At 52.2% G+C, this 14,052-nt stretch overlaps 2 protein-coding genes and 1 long non-coding RNA gene across 4 annotated transcripts; 2 read left to right on the forward strand and 1 right to left on the reverse strand.

Annotated features, from left to right (window-relative positions):
• The first annotated feature begins 13 nt into the window (after nucleotides 1-13).
• Nucleotides 14-2,981, forward strand: TXNDC17 (thioredoxin domain containing 17). Its single transcript, XM_080356924.1, has 4 exons — nucleotides 14-196; nucleotides 880-961; nucleotides 1,260-1,335; nucleotides 1,952-2,981. The coding sequence occupies exons 1-4, from the start codon at nucleotides 55-57 to the stop codon at nucleotides 2,018-2,020; spliced, it is 369 nt and encodes a 122-aa protein (XP_080213050.1). The 5' UTR covers nucleotides 14-54; the 3' UTR covers nucleotides 2,021-2,981.
• Nucleotides 2,982-3,137: 156 nt separating this feature from the next.
• On the reverse strand, nucleotides 3,138-5,696 carry MED31 (mediator complex subunit 31). Of its 2 annotated transcripts, none has more exons than XM_080356923.1 (4): nucleotides 5,626-5,696; nucleotides 5,224-5,301; nucleotides 4,384-4,480; nucleotides 3,138-3,695 (listed from the first exon to the last, which is right to left on the reverse strand). In XM_080356923.1, the coding sequence occupies exons 1-4, from the start codon at nucleotides 5,633-5,635 to the stop codon at nucleotides 3,503-3,505; spliced, it is 378 nt and encodes a 125-aa protein (XP_080213049.1). In that variant the 5' UTR covers nucleotides 5,636-5,696; the 3' UTR covers nucleotides 3,138-3,502. The 2 variants fall into 2 exon arrangements, with proteins under 2 accessions (XP_080213049.1, XP_080213048.1); XM_080356922.1 differs by lacking the exon at nucleotides 5,626-5,696 and adding an exon at nucleotides 5,418-5,619.
• Nucleotides 5,697-7,204: 1,508 nt separating this feature from the next.
• LOC308048061 lies at nucleotides 7,205-8,868 on the forward strand. Its single transcript, XR_013923083.1, has 3 exons — nucleotides 7,205-7,852; nucleotides 8,061-8,154; nucleotides 8,279-8,868. It is a non-coding gene; the product is annotated as an uncharacterized lncRNA (long non-coding RNA).
• Nucleotides 8,869-14,052: the final 5,184 nt, after the last annotated feature.

Genomic DNA, 14,052 nt, shown 5'->3' on the forward strand with positions numbered 1-14,052 from the left:
GGCGGCCGCGGAACTACGGTGGCCGGCGCGGGCCCGCCCCTCCGCGCCGCCGCCATGGGCTGGGAGGAGAAGCAGGTCCGCGGGTACGCCGAGTTCGTGCAGACGGCGCAGCGCTACCACGGCCGGCCCATCTTCGCGCTCTTCTGCGGCGACAAGGATGCCGAGGGCAGGAGCTGGTGCCCGGACTGCGTGACCGGTGAGTCCCGCGGCGGAGAGCGCCGTTCTCCCCGCGCCCGGCAGGGCGGGCTCGGTGGCCCTGGAGTCCCAGCGCCGCGGGCTCCTCGCCCCACGCCGCTCGGCCCGGCCGGGCTGCCTCCTTCCCGCTTGCCGGAGGCAGCTGGAGCGGGCCCGGTGCGCTCCCTGGGCCGCCGGGACGTGCTCCCGGGGCAGAGCGGCCTCACAACCTCCCGCCGCCGGTACCGGGGATCGCGGGTGCCCGGGTGCCGGCTGCCCGAGCCGCGCGCACGGAGCGCACGGAGCGCGGGGCTGTGCGGCGGCCGGCGAGCGAGTAGACGTGCATCTCGGGATCGGTTCCTCCCTCCCCGCGGGACGCGCCCCGGCAGAGGCGGCCCGCCGGCCGCACAGAGCACCCACCGAGCTTTCCCACCGTGTGTGCCCGCGCGCGCACGGCCGCCGCGCGCCGCCGTTCGGGCGGGCGTCATACAAACAGCAGATTCGGGTTTCTTACTTGTTAAAACAGAAATTGACCTTTGCTCCAAGGCCAGGCTCCTCAACACTGAACATGGAGAAAGCTTTTGGATAACCAGGTGGTTAATTAATCCCATTAATTGTCGATCTTGCTGGTCAAAGTAGATCCGTGTGATTCTGTAGCACAGTAACAGTACTGACTACTAACAGGTTTTTAAAATTACTCCCTAGCTGAACCGGTTGTGAGGAAGGAACTTCACAACATGCCTGATGAGTCTGTATTCATCTACTGCCTAGTAGGAGACAGAGCCTAGTAAGTAACTGTTTTAATAGCAACAGCTGATATAACTTTGCTGTTCATGGACTGGAAGTTAACTAAACTGTCAGAACAACTTGCTGAACTGCCCTTTTCTGCAAGGAATGAAGCAAATATTTGAGTTTTGAGGTCTACACTATCCCTCACGTGAGCTGCCTGCACGCGTGCTTGTTCTGATAAGGGGGTTGGGCAAGTGTGAGCAAAGGCCTTTGAATTATCCTTTTGAAGGAATTTTAACAGGCTAACTTCAAACCCCACCTCTACGAACTGTACTAAACTCCTTCCTCCTGAACAGCTGGAAAGATCCCAACAATGAATTCAGGAAGAACCTGAAATTAACAGGAGTGCCTACACTACTTAAATATGGAACAGTAAGTGGTTTATTTTATGTTCTGGATCTACAGGCATTCGGATGGGAAAGCAGCAGGAACTTACAGCTGTAAATTAATCACTCATGCATGTTTTCCCATACCCTCTCCTTTGACAAGAGCAGACAGCTGGAACAGCTGTTCTGCTCCCACCCATGCACTCTTTCTGGCTCAGAGAGAATCACTCTGCTTTCTGTATAATGTTGTCTATAATATAGTAAAGAAAATGTGTACCCTTAGCGCATAGTGGTCAAGGGGAAGAGAAGATACTTAACCACGTATTGTTACCTCCCTGACTTGCAGCTCCTCAAATTTTAAAAAATCCAAATGCTGAATTGTGGGAGTGAAATAAGGTTATATGCAGCGTTCTCTTGATTCAGACAGACTACAGCTCAAGTTCTAACTCGTGCATATTATTTAAATTAGCCGTTACTTTCTTTGCAATGCCTCTTCCAAGGCCAGAAAACCCTCAGGCATTTCTGAGTCACTCTACCCTGTCTGCTCCACCCCACCCTCCCTGGGCAAACAATGCTCGCGTGGCTCATGCTGGTATGTGCCAGTGGATCCAGGGGGTAACATTTTTTGAATCGCCCCTGAAACATTTTAACTTCTCTTTCAGCCTCAGAAGCTGGTTGAAGAAGAATGTTTCAAAGCAGATCTGGTGCGCATGTTGTTTACTGAAGACTAAATCCTCCAGTAGTCAATCATTTACAAAGACGTTAAACTCAAGCAATTTGCAATGTCCTTTCAAGGAATCCCAAACCTTTTAAAAACTTTAATGGTTAATTACTTCAGACTGGTCAAGATGTTATTAAATTCTAGGTCCAAACCTTCCAGTAAAATCCTCCAACAAAAAAACCTGTATCTTTCCTTCCATGTTCAAATAAATGTAACTTTGCAAACAGTCTCTTTTCGAAGATGCTGAGCTCATGTTCTGAACTGAGAGAGCACCCTACAGTTACTGAAGAGTAAGACTTAAGTGCTAAATTATATCTTTAATAGTGAGAAAGGGAGGTGTGAGAGCAGGAGATACAGAAAAATCTGCTTATTCTTCCTAAATCTGACTTCACATAGCTACTGAATCCGTTAAGATAAAATTTCAGCACCAGAGATGTTTAATGGTTTATCTGTTCAGCCTAAGTATGGTAAATGCTGACAGTCCTGGTGTCACTGATCACGTTAAGGGTTAACAATTGCAGTACCTGCTCCTACAAGGATAAATGTAACAAGAATGCTGCATAAATACAATCTAAAATATGAAAATTAAATCCCTGCCAGCTGCTGAATGCAGCACAAATACAATCCAAAATATGAAAATTAAATCCCTGCCAGCTAGAAATCAGTGTTCTTACAATAAAAACTATACAGGAATAAATGTCAAATGCTTCTCCAATACTGCAAGCATTTACACCTTTTTTGTACCACAAATTGTTTTCACTACATGTACTTTAGAGAAGCCAAAGAGCCACTACTTCACTGGCAGAAAACCAATATTAAAGCTCGCTCGCTTTAATGGGATAGATACGGCTACAGCCTCTTTCCTTCTGCTGTGTATCTGCAAAGTTCATTACTACTTATCTCTGCTCCAATCCTGCGATCCTTGTCTGCTCACACCGATTTCTATCGCTAAAGCATGCTGTAAGGACGACTGCGTGAGGCTCCCAGCGACAATCATTACCAGGTGAACAGAAATGATAATAACACAGCTTGGTTCCAAGGCAAAAAATCCACATTTTAGATTTTGTACAATAGCATCACTCTGACTTTGCTCATCCTGCAGTTGCAGAAGCAGTACATGAGGGAGCTCTTAGCTGCACCTTAAGACATTTATTCTCCAGGGAAAATGCCTCCTAAAAACAGACTTCAGAGCTACACGTTTTGTTAGATACCTAAATGGCAGTGTCCACAAAACTATGTTTTGTTTTCAAAATCAAGATGAGCCAATAAGTACAGTAAGTAATCCTCTTACAACATTTTCCACGCTACAAAATAAACTGCAGAAGTACGTATTTATCAGTCTCGTCTCTTTAAAAAAGTTGATGAAAGGAAAAAAAGCCCACCCATCACCTGATAGAAATTACATGTACACACACCCAGAGTGGAACCCACAGGAGCTCCTTCCCCGCCGGTAAATACTTCAGCAGACACAAAGGGCGCCTTGGGTCACTTCTCACTTCACAGAGGCGTTGTTCTGCTGCTGCTGCTCTGCAAGTGCTTGCTGGAGGCGCATTCTCTTCCGCGAATAGTGCTGCCAGTGAAGAATCTGTTGCTCGTCAATAAATTTAGCACACTGGGCATTTACCAGTTCTTTGCGGAAATGTTCATACTGGAGCAGCTCTAGCATATGCAAACATTGAGGATACCTGGATTAAAAATAAACATACTTTAAAAGGTACACTAAAACTGGAGTCTTCAATAATTCTTCAGTTTTATTTTAGTTTTGTCATGTATGTGTTTTACTCAAGTATTGAATCATGTAAGGCTGCACATATTCCACAGGCTGCACCTTAACAACTTCAGTATTAGGCTAGGAAACAAGGAGCCCAAGAGCAGTTTATAAATGGATATACACGCTTGCTTGGAGTAGCTTTTCTAATGGCTAGATTTTACTAAAACAAATACATAACAATACCTGTTTGAGAGCTCATTTAAAGAGCATAAGCAAGAACTGTTTTCCTAAAATCTGAAGGAGTTTGCACACTCACAAACATGCAAAGTCACTCTAACAATGTACTCACTGGGCCTAACTGAAGCAGTTTTGTACCATAATGTTCAATAGCTTTATTTTGAACAAATGCTAAAGCGCAGATACAGGCTGCAAAAGGAAGATTCCATGCACGACTCATGAAAGACGAGTTTTATAATTTTTTCTATTCTTGCTACATCTGGCGCTGGAAACAGGAAAATCTGTGTTGCAGACAAGCACAGCGGGGAGGACAAAGGGAAGGGTACAGGCAGAAGTCAAATACAGACAGGCTACAGTACAACACACAAGAGAAAGTGAACATCAAATCATTAACATGCAGAAAACTAAGTGACTTTCACACTTACTTCAGGTATTTTGCATATTCAGGCTCTTTCCAATAAAGTAAATATTTAAGATAATTTACAAAAGCTTTGTCTTTGAAGTAGCCTCTTTGTGCAAGAACTGAAATAAAATCACAAAGGAATTGTCAGTTACAGATGTGTGAAAAAAATCTGCCAAACTTGGAGAACATATGATCACAAAACTATTCAAAGAGGCACTTCGGTTAGAACCACATCACTGCAATCAAATCTTGATAATTCAAAATGAACAAAACACAGAAGAATATACTATGTCAAGATATTAGGCATAATAGACTGGTCTCCTCTCCCTTATAGTAGGTGTCTTTCATTCAACTGCAAAGAAGAGAACAGCTTCTTAAATATGAAATTTTGACTGTAGCATCAAAATTGGCAGGGAATTAAATACCTGAAACTACTATTAACATTAGTAAAATTCTGTTTTCAGGTAAACAAATACTGTTACCTTGACATTACTTTTTAACTGCAGACCTTCGCTTATTTTTTTCTGCACCAGACAGACGTGTCTTTCCCATTTCCACCGGCAAAACTTTCCCGTTTCCACCGGCAAAACTTTCCCATTTCCACCGGCAAAACTTTCCCGTTTCCACCGGCAAAACTTTCCCATTTCCACCGGCAAAACTTTCCCATTTCCACCGGCAAAACTTTGCACACGGTGCAAGTCCCGCCCGTGAGACCCGGGCACACGGACGCACTCCCGGCAGCTCCAGGCTGAGACACCCGGGCCCTTTCTTCGTTTAGCCCTCTCCCTTTCTAACGTTACCGGTAACAATAAACACCATCCAGCTACATTTAACTGAGGATCGCGCTATCTGAAGTACTCACAGTTGAGGTAGTTGGGGTTTGCCAGGCACTGCACAAACTCCAACTCCAGCTGGAACCGCAGCCGATTTCCTGTATCATCTGACACATGACAGAATTAGTCAGAATCGGACCCACACAACAGATCGGAAAGTAATTTTCTCGGTTTGAGCCAGACAAATAGAGATAACATGTTTAAACAGGAGAAAAAGCAGTACCTCTGCATAATAAATACAGGTTCATTTAGCAAAGCCTTCATCACGCGGATCAGCACCGGGCCCGCACTACTAAACACCGCGGTGTGTGGCTTTTGTTTGGTGTGCCGTTGTTCCGTTGGCTTTTCTCAAGCCAAGCAACGCAAAGGACGGAAGAACGGCCCGGGCCCGCGCGCAGGACCCCCCGCGCCCCGCGCGGCGCACCGCTCACCTGCGTCCATGGCGGCAAGATGGCGGCGGACGGAAACCGGCGGAGCGCGGCACCGAGGCACGCTGGGAAGGCGGCGGTTGCCCGGCAACAGGCCGGGCCGCGCGGGGAGGGGGAGGAGCCGCAGGGAGGAGGAGCCGCGGGGGAGGAGGGGCCCCGGAGGGGAGCAGCCCCGGAGGGGAGGAGCCGCGGGGGGGAGGAGCCGCAGGGAGGAGGAGCCGCGGGGGAGGAGGGGCCCCGGAGGGGAGCAGCCCCGGAGGGGAGGAGCCGCGGGGGGGAGGAGCCGCAGGGAGGAGGAGCCGCGGGGGAGGAGGGGCCCCGGAGGGGAGCAGCCCCGGAGGGGAGGAGCCGCGGGGGGGAGGAGCCGCAGGGAGGAGGAGCCGCGGGGGAGGAGGGGCCCCGGAGGGGAGGAGCCCCGGAGGGGAGGAGCCGCGGGGGGGAGGAGCCGCAGGGAGGAGGAGCCGCGGGGGAGGAGGGGCCCCGGAGGGGAGCAGCCCCGAAGGGGAGGAGCCGCGGGGGGGAGGAGCCGCAGGGAGGAGGAGCCGCGGGGGAGGAGGGGCCCCGGAGGGGAGGAGCCCCCGAGGGGAGGAGTCGCGGGGGGGAGGAGCCGCGGGGGGGAGGAGGCGCGGGGGGGAGGAGCCGCAGGGGGAGGAGACGAGGGGGGGAGGAGTCGCGGTGGGGAGGAGGTGCGGGGGGGAGGAGCCGCGGGGGGGGAGGAGTCGCGGGGGGGAGGAGCCGCGGGGGGGAGGAGTCGCGGTGGGGAGGAGGCGCGGGGGGGAGGAGCCGCGGAGGGGGAGGAGCCAGGCGGGGACGAGCCGCAGGGGGGAGGAGCCGCGGGGGGAGGAGTCGCGGTGGGGAGGAGCCTCGGGGGGGGAAGAGCCGCGGTGGGGGGAATGGCGGGGGAAGAGCCGGGGGCAGGAACCGCGGGGGAGAGGAGGTGCCGCGAGGGAGGAGGAGCCGCGGGGGAGGAGGAGCCAGGCGGGGAGGAGCCGCTGGGCGGGGAGCCTCGAAGGGGAGGAGCCGCGGGGGGGAGGAGCCGCGGGGGGGAGGAGCCGCGGTGGGGAGGAGTCGCGGTGGGGAGGAGCCGCGGGGGGGAGGAGCCGCGGGGGGGAGGAGCCGGGGGGGAGGAGTCGCGGTGGGGAGGAGCCGGGGGGGAGGAGCCGGGGGGGGAGGAGTCGCGGTGGGGAGGAGCCAGGGGGGAGGAGTCGGGGGGGAGGAGCCGCGGGGGGGAGGAGCCGGGGGGGGAGGAGCCGCGGGGCGGAGGAGCCGGGGGGGGAGGAGCCGCGGGGGGAGGAGCCGGGGGGGAGGAGCCGGGGGGGAGGAGCCGCTGGGGGGAGGAGCCGCGGCGGGGAGGAGCCGCTGGGGGGGTGGGAGCCGGGGGTGGAGGAGCCACTGGTGGGAGGAGCCGCGGTGGGGAGGAGCCGCGGTGGGGAGGAGCCGCGGTGGGGAGGAGTCGCGAGGGGGAGGAGCCGCGCGGGGGAGGAGTCGCGCGGGGGAGGAGCCGCGCGGGGGAGGAGCCGAAGGCGGAAGGAGCCGCTGGGGGGCGGAGCCGGGGCGGGCGGGGCCCGTGCTCGTCCGCAGAGCGCGGGGGCGCGGGCGCCGCCCCTCGGCTCAGCGCTCCGGGGGAGCTCCCGTTCACCGTCCTGACAGCGTTTCTCGTCAGTTCTGCATACTGATGTGAGTCCCGTGTCGAGCGCTGGTTATTCCGCGCGGGACATGCGCACTGCTCAGGGGAGGTTTTTTCCCCATAACAATATTAAACAGAAAAATCTCGATGAGACACACAGGAATTTGGATTTCAGCTGCAACGAGCATCACACGTGCAGCACGGAGACACTGCAAAGCTGGCTGGAAGAAAAGCTTTAAGAACTACTAATTTCATATAAAACAAGTGCTCTGTACTTAAAAATCAGACAAAAATGATTATTTGCCATTTTGATCTCTGTATGATCCATAGTAAGAGGCTATTGCTTTTCTAACGATGAAATATTTTAGTTTAGAATTCAATATAAGTGATTTTAAAACCGCTTTATTAGAGCTAGGCTGTGCTGACAAATGGAAATAAGCCAAGTAGACCCCTGAGCAGCAGGACTGACGAACCTGCTCTCCGTGCGGCTCCTGCCCGCGCGGGGCTCGGGGCTTCACCATTCCTGCAGGTTTTGCAGGGAGACCCTGCGGCCCAGGCCCGAATGGCTCGTGCTTGAACATCGCAGATTTAGTGATGCACAATGTGAGTAAACAGCCTTTTGAACAAAATTAATGTTGGAGTGATTGTTTGTTCTGTCACATGAGGAAGCTTTCACTCTATAGGCAATTTGTTTCCAAACCCATTAAAATGTATCTTTAGCGTCAATGTTCTAGTCGTGTTTTTTCCCCATATCGATAAAAGCTTGAACTGTGAAGGATAAAAATGTATGATCTTGTGTTTGTATTTCCAGAACATTCATTTTAACTTTCTGCTGGGCAAGCCGCTGTCGATCACTTCCAGAGCAGGAGGAAATTGAGAGATTCAGCTCCAAAATACTAAACTATGTTGGTTGTGGGTTTCTTTGTTTGCTTTGGTTGGGTTTTTTGTGTGTGTTTGGTTGGTTTTGGTTTTTTCCTTTCCGCATATTGGACGGAGATTTGAGCTTGGACTTTGTTCTGTTTTTCACAGCAACTTCACGGTGAGCCGAGTAGATTTCAGTCACCGTCCGCACTGCGTTCCTCACTCCCGAGAGGCTCCTGTGAGAGCGGAAGCAGCTACACGAGTGCTCGGCGCAGCAGAGCGGGGCCGCGCGGCTGCACCCGCGGGCCGGGGAGGCTCCGGGGCCGCGAGGCCGGTCCACAAGCTGCAGCTCTGCCCTGTGTCACATGCGAGACTTTCAAAACGGGGCTGAAACGAGAGTCCCGCTGGTTTAGCTCTGTCAAGGCAGTTCGGGCTCACCGCTACAGCAGCTACAGCAGCGTGTCCCAGGCACTCGTGCGGCCGTGTCACCAGGCGCTCATGCGGCCGTGTCACTCGTGCGGCCGTGTCACTCGTGCGGCCGTGTCACCAGGCGCTCGTGCGGCCGTGTCACTCGTGCGGCCGTGTCACTCGTGCGGCCGTGTCACCAGGCGCTCGTGCGGCCGTGTCACTCGTGCGGCCGTGTCACTCGTGCGGCCGTGTCACCAGGCACTCGTGCGGCCGTGTCACTCGTGCGGCCGTGTCACTCGTGCGGCCGTGTCACCAGGCGCTCGTGCGGCCCCGCACACAGACCCACCCGAAACGCCACTGATGTTTTTCCTTGTTGTTTTCCCTTTCTCCCCCCCCACTTTTTTTTAAAGTGATTTACTATTTTCACTTGAACTATTTTCCGCATCTTAGTTAGCAATTTTCTGTAATATAATACTATTTTTTCCTATGCAGTGTGATGTTTTTTTTCCTGGAAATTGGGTTATAAAAACCATCTAAAAAGGATTTATGCATACTTTTCCTTAATAAAATAGGGTTGGTTTTTTTTAGACGAGGTTTAGTGGTTGTGGAATACCACCACTGCTGCACCAAAACACAAGTCCCTCCCCAGTAAACACAGAGTTTGGGCTAAAAGCGGAGATCAAACAGCTCCGTGTGCCCGCGTTGCTATTCTGGAATGCGATTTCCATCCCAAGGCTGAATTCAGAGAGCGAATCCTAAGAAAGGAATAAATTACTATGTAGGTTTGCTAGAGTTAAGTCAAACATCTCAATCCTTGGCCATCAAAACTAGGAACAAAATTGAAAGTCAGGACCACATTATAATAACTAAGAACATTCTCTAGGAACGGTGGGATCCTGTCCCGCTCCAGTGGCCGGTTCAGCCGAGCTCTGGGGCGCGCTGGCACACCCGCCCGCGCAGGAACCGCCGCGCGCGCAGGAACCGCCGCTCGTGCAGGAACCGCCGCGCGCGCAGGAACCGCCGCTCGTGCAGGAACCGCCGCGCGCGCAGGAACCGCCGCTCGTGCAGGAACCGCCGTGCGCGCAGGAACCGCCGTGCGCGTGGAACCCGCTTTGCCCCTCGCCGGGCTGAACTGCCTCGTGCTGGTCAAATAACTGCGTCTGGAACCTTATTTTCCTGAGACATTTTGAAAAGTTTGCTAAAATTATAGCAGATTTATATATAAAAGAGAAAACTTATCTAACTAATAGAAATAGATGAGATATTTACTACCTTAAGCAAATTAAGGTGTTGAAAATTGAAAACTGCATTAAAAAATAACACGTGGCTGCAGTAGTAATTACAGATGGTAACTAAGTGACAAAGAATTTTAAATTCTATATAATAATAGTAGCAAGTTCTATATTTAGGAAAATCACAGACACCAGGATACTGAAAGGTCTTTCCCCTCGCACGGAGGACGCGGCGCTCCTCCCAGCACCGGTGTTCGGCATCGGGGGTTTCAGCCTCTTTTTCCAGCTGCCACACAGAACTTCGGACTCTTTTTAATATTCAATGAAGTATCTCCCATCTTTCCAAAAAAGGTCTCTCCTTCAACAGATGAGATATCATAAACGCACTTGCTTCTTCGGAGGCCTTGGAGATTCCATTTCAAACGGATACGAAGATGTCTCAGGTAGATAAAGATCTTGCATGTTCACGTCTATAACTTCATTCAGAGTTGCTCCTGAGGGCTTGGGGGTGGAAACCATTATCTCCTAGCGAGCCTTGTCATTCTCGGTCACCTGCAGCATTGGCCACACCACCCACTTGTCCCTGACAGAAATAAAACCTTAGCTAGATATGCCTTCCACTTATTTAAGCTTAAAATTTACACCCGTGGGTTTCAGAGAACATGAGAAGCTGCAGGCCAGGTTCTGGCACGTTTAGTTGTGCTGATCAGTACTGTGCTGACCGTGACGCTTTTCAGGCCATGGGATGGTTTATGGTGAAAATACAAAATAGCACCCTCAGTGCGCAGAGACGCAGCCGCCGAGCGGAGCGCGTCTGGGGCGCGGGGGCGTGGGACACGGGAGGCGGCAAAGCCGTGTCTAAGTGCTGTTAGACCTCAGGGCGGACCCCAGGGCGGGGACACGTTGCAAAGGGTCTGTCTGTGACATCGGGGTGCGGAGCGTTGGCCTCAGAGGGAGGAGGAGACCCAGAAAGGCTCCACGATGGAAAACTGCAAGAGAAACGGTAAGTATTTTATACCCAATGATTGGAACCCAAGACATCCCTTTTTGTTCATACACTTACCCATCTGCTTTAGAATAGACTGCAAACTTGTACTGACATGGATAATGACACCTTAAAGGATTCTACCCATAGAACGCAAGACAGAATTCTGCAGACTGGAGAGCATCCTGCTTCAAATATGGTTAAATAACAGAGAACAAAGTATGCATTATGTTATATTTATAACAAGCCAGTACAAAGTCTGCAATTTTTTTACTCCAATGTTATAATTGTAATTAAATAGAAACAAGATCATAGTTATCAGAGACTGAAACAGTTGTCAGAACATATTTAATTAAAGGCTTAACTGTTCACCGAGTTCTATTTTCCGAGGTCCGGGAGCTGGCAGGTGCCGCGCGTTCCAGCGCCCCCGGCAGCCCCAGCAGAGCCGCCCTCCTCGCGAACACCAGGTGAGGAGCTGCAGGCTGGCTCCGGTGGTGTAAAAACACCTCAAAGGCTGCAACTTCGTGCCGTTGCTGGCGCGTGCACTTACGTGACTGTGGTACCCCTGAAGCTACTGGGCACGCTCACACGGCTGCAGGTGAGGACGTTTTTCCTGGGAATGGTAAGAACAGCCCAACAGCTGTGCCAGCCGGCGTGGCAGCGTGTTCCTCCCGCGAGGCTGCTCCGCGCTGGCGTGCTTGGCTTTAACTAAAAAACAGGGAAGTTTGCTGCCAGTGCCGCTGAGAACGGGGCCTGGGAGCAGCCCCTTCCCGCAGCCGCGGTGGGGGGCGCGCCCTCTGGGCGTCTGCGCGCAGCTCGCTGGGGTCTGGGTCTGTCCGTACCAGCCGCCAGGTCGGCTCCTTTTGTAATTGGCACAAAACAGTGCAGCGAAACAGAAATAATCTTTGTTTAACTGGCAGATTTTGTTAACTTTGTTTCTGGTGGAAAATTTGATCTTCAACTGGCTTGCTAAAATATTTGCTAAGACCCAACCCATGTTATTGTTCACAAAGAACAGTTCACAAATGAAACTACAACAAACTCGTTTCAGTGTCTGAAACATTCAGTTCTTTTAAGAGTGTGGTTTGTCTATAAAAGCAATGTTTTATGAGCCCTGTAATGAGGCTCACTTTCTGACCTGAAACAGCTTATGAACATTAATTGAAGATCTTTGTGCCAAATAAGGCTAGAGAGTAATTTCACGTGGGTAAATAAAGTACTGAAGTAAACACAGGGAGGATAACACCTTTTCACTTACAGAAGAAACAGTCTTTCTTATGACCAGAATTCCCAGTCCACATTTACCCCATAATGAATGGACAGCTATTGACTTGGTGGCCCAGGGAAAGCCAAATGGCCAGAAATAGGGACACGTGTCCCCCGGGACACGCGGGACACGCGGGACATGCCTTCCCGGGGGCGCCTCGCCGGGAAACGCAGCCACGGGCGGTAACCAGCCACGCGAAAGCACGGCATAAATTACTGCATCGCTTCCAGCATATGGAGTTCACAGTTACTGCACTGAGATGCTACACCACAAACCTGCGGAAATCTGCCACAAAGAGATCAAGAAACTGCCTGTTGATATATTACTTTTTAGGCTTACATTCCTGTACAGCAAGTGGCACAGGGATCCATGACAAGGGGAACAGCGGGGAGCAGCAGACACAAAACAAATGCCACATTGTGCCCGCGTGGACTCGGTGCTGCTGTGCGCTGGGAATTGTTGCACCGAATCACAAGCCACACCCTCAAAATTGCCAGTCTGCATCTAAAACTCAGCAATTCCGAACTGCGACAGGGAGCTCCTATTACTTATCTTCTGCTTTTTGAGGCTTCAGAGCTGCCATTCGAAGACTCGGCTCCCATGCGGCCGCAGCCCCGGCCCGGCTCGCGGCGCCCGAGGGGCGGGGGCTCCGCGCGTGGGGTCCCGTGGCGCCCGAGGGGCGGGGGCTCCACACGTGGGGTCCCGCAGCACCCGAGGGGCGGGGGCTCCGCGCGTGGGGTCCCGCGGCGCCTGAGGGGTCTTAGAAGCTTTTACTCTGAAACGCGTGGGGCAGCCTGTGGGGTGTGCCACCAGACAGGGTCCCACCTGAGCATTTGTGAAGGTGGAAACTTGAGTCATCACTTAGCTGAGGAAAGAGGAACTGCTCCGTAGATCTGAAAGAACTCCAAGTGGTACCCAAACCTCTGCCTTGCACCGATTCGCTGTGGGGCGCACCCTCCCGCACCTTACGGGAGCAATACCGCGCTGCAGTGGCAGCTGACGCAGGAACGGGCGGCCCGCCGTGTTACACGGGAGGCAATCCACGCCAGAGCCGAGGCACTTGTGGTCATTTTTTATTTGCCAGGCTCTAATTCTACAACTCACCATTTAAATTAAATACAAATCAATGACAGGATGTCATAAAAGCGTCTCAGAAAGAAACATTTGCTATTAAAAGGACAGAGAGATGACAAATCAAAGGTACCACAGTTGTAATAAAACCAGTGTTCTTCATTACCCATATGTTCGTTCCCCTGCCTTGGGCCTCCAGTCAATAAATCGCCCTGTGTGACCACTGATGAAGGTGACATTTGTTTTCTGCTTGCACAGCAACAGAGCCCAGCTCTTCCCTAGCCCAGAGGAAGGCACCTTTTCAGAACATTCCTTCCTGCAAACGGGACAGGGGAGCGTCTGTCCCACGGCTTTCAGCCCAGAGGCTGTTAGAGGAGCTTTGATCTGCAGGAACCCAGACAGGCGAGCTCTGTGCTGCCGTCCGCGTGGGCTCTGCTCTGCTACTCGCAATGGTGAAAAGCAAGCACCATGAAGTACCTGGCGGGGTGAAGCGTCCTCAGACTGTAGTCCATCAGAAGGCAGAACAAGTCCCTTTCTCAAATGCATTTAGGTACTTACAGGTGCAAATCAGCATCAGGTGACTGCCAGAGCACAGAAGGTGCTTAATTGTTCCTGCTTTCAGTTTCTTCAGACAAATCCTGTGATGAGCTTCAGGTGGTGACAAATGTCTGACCCAGACACTTCTTGGCGCTGGAACTCACCTCGCGCTGCGCAGGCTCTGCGGGCGGGACGGGGCCGCGCCGTGCCCGCGGCCGGCTGCGCGGGGACAGTCAGTGGGAGCTCACGGGGCCCAGCGCTCTGAAACAGCACAGAAGACAAAGGCGTGAAAAATCATTCTTGAAGTTGTTTTCTGCTCAGAAAAGCACCTTGTCATTTTGTGGATAAATAACTTCCCTCGCGGTTAACAGCAAAAGTGTGAATATTTTTCCAGTTCTATAAAGAACATTCACATTAATATAAAACCTGTTAAATATCCTAC

Source organism: Nesoenas mayeri, assembly GCF_963082525.1.
Source record: "Nesoenas mayeri genome assembly, chromosome: 20".
In the NCBI taxonomy this organism is placed as follows: domain Eukaryota; kingdom Metazoa; phylum Chordata; class Aves; order Columbiformes; family Columbidae; genus Nesoenas; species Nesoenas mayeri.

What these genes read in the sequence shown, in the direction of transcription:
- TXNDC17 (XM_080356924.1), top strand. Translation starts at nt 55, where the DNA reads ATGGGCTGGGAGGAGAAGCAGGTCCGCGGGTACGCCGAGTTCGTGCAG. An exon ending in GTGCCCGGACTGCGTGACCG is followed by an intron (nt 197 to 879) that starts GTGAGTCCCGCG and finishes ATTACTCCCTAG; the next exon opens with CTGAACCGGTTGTGAGGAAG. An exon ending in CTAGTAGGAGACAGAGCCTA is followed by an intron (nt 962 to 1,259) that starts GTAAGTAACTGT and finishes CCTCCTGAACAG; the next exon opens with CTGGAAAGATCCCAACAATG.
- MED31 (XM_080356922.1), bottom strand. Translation starts at nt 5,442, where the DNA reads ATGAACCTGTATTTATTATGCAGAG. An exon ending in CCTGTATTTATTATGCAGAG is followed by an intron (nt 5,302 to 5,417) that starts GTACTGCTTTTT and finishes GTCATGTGTCAG; the next exon opens with ATGATACAGGAAATCGGCTG. An exon ending in AAACCCCAACTACCTCAACT is followed by an intron (nt 4,481 to 5,223) that starts GTGAGTACTTCA and finishes ATTTTATTTCAG; the next exon opens with TTCTTGCACAAAGAGGCTAC.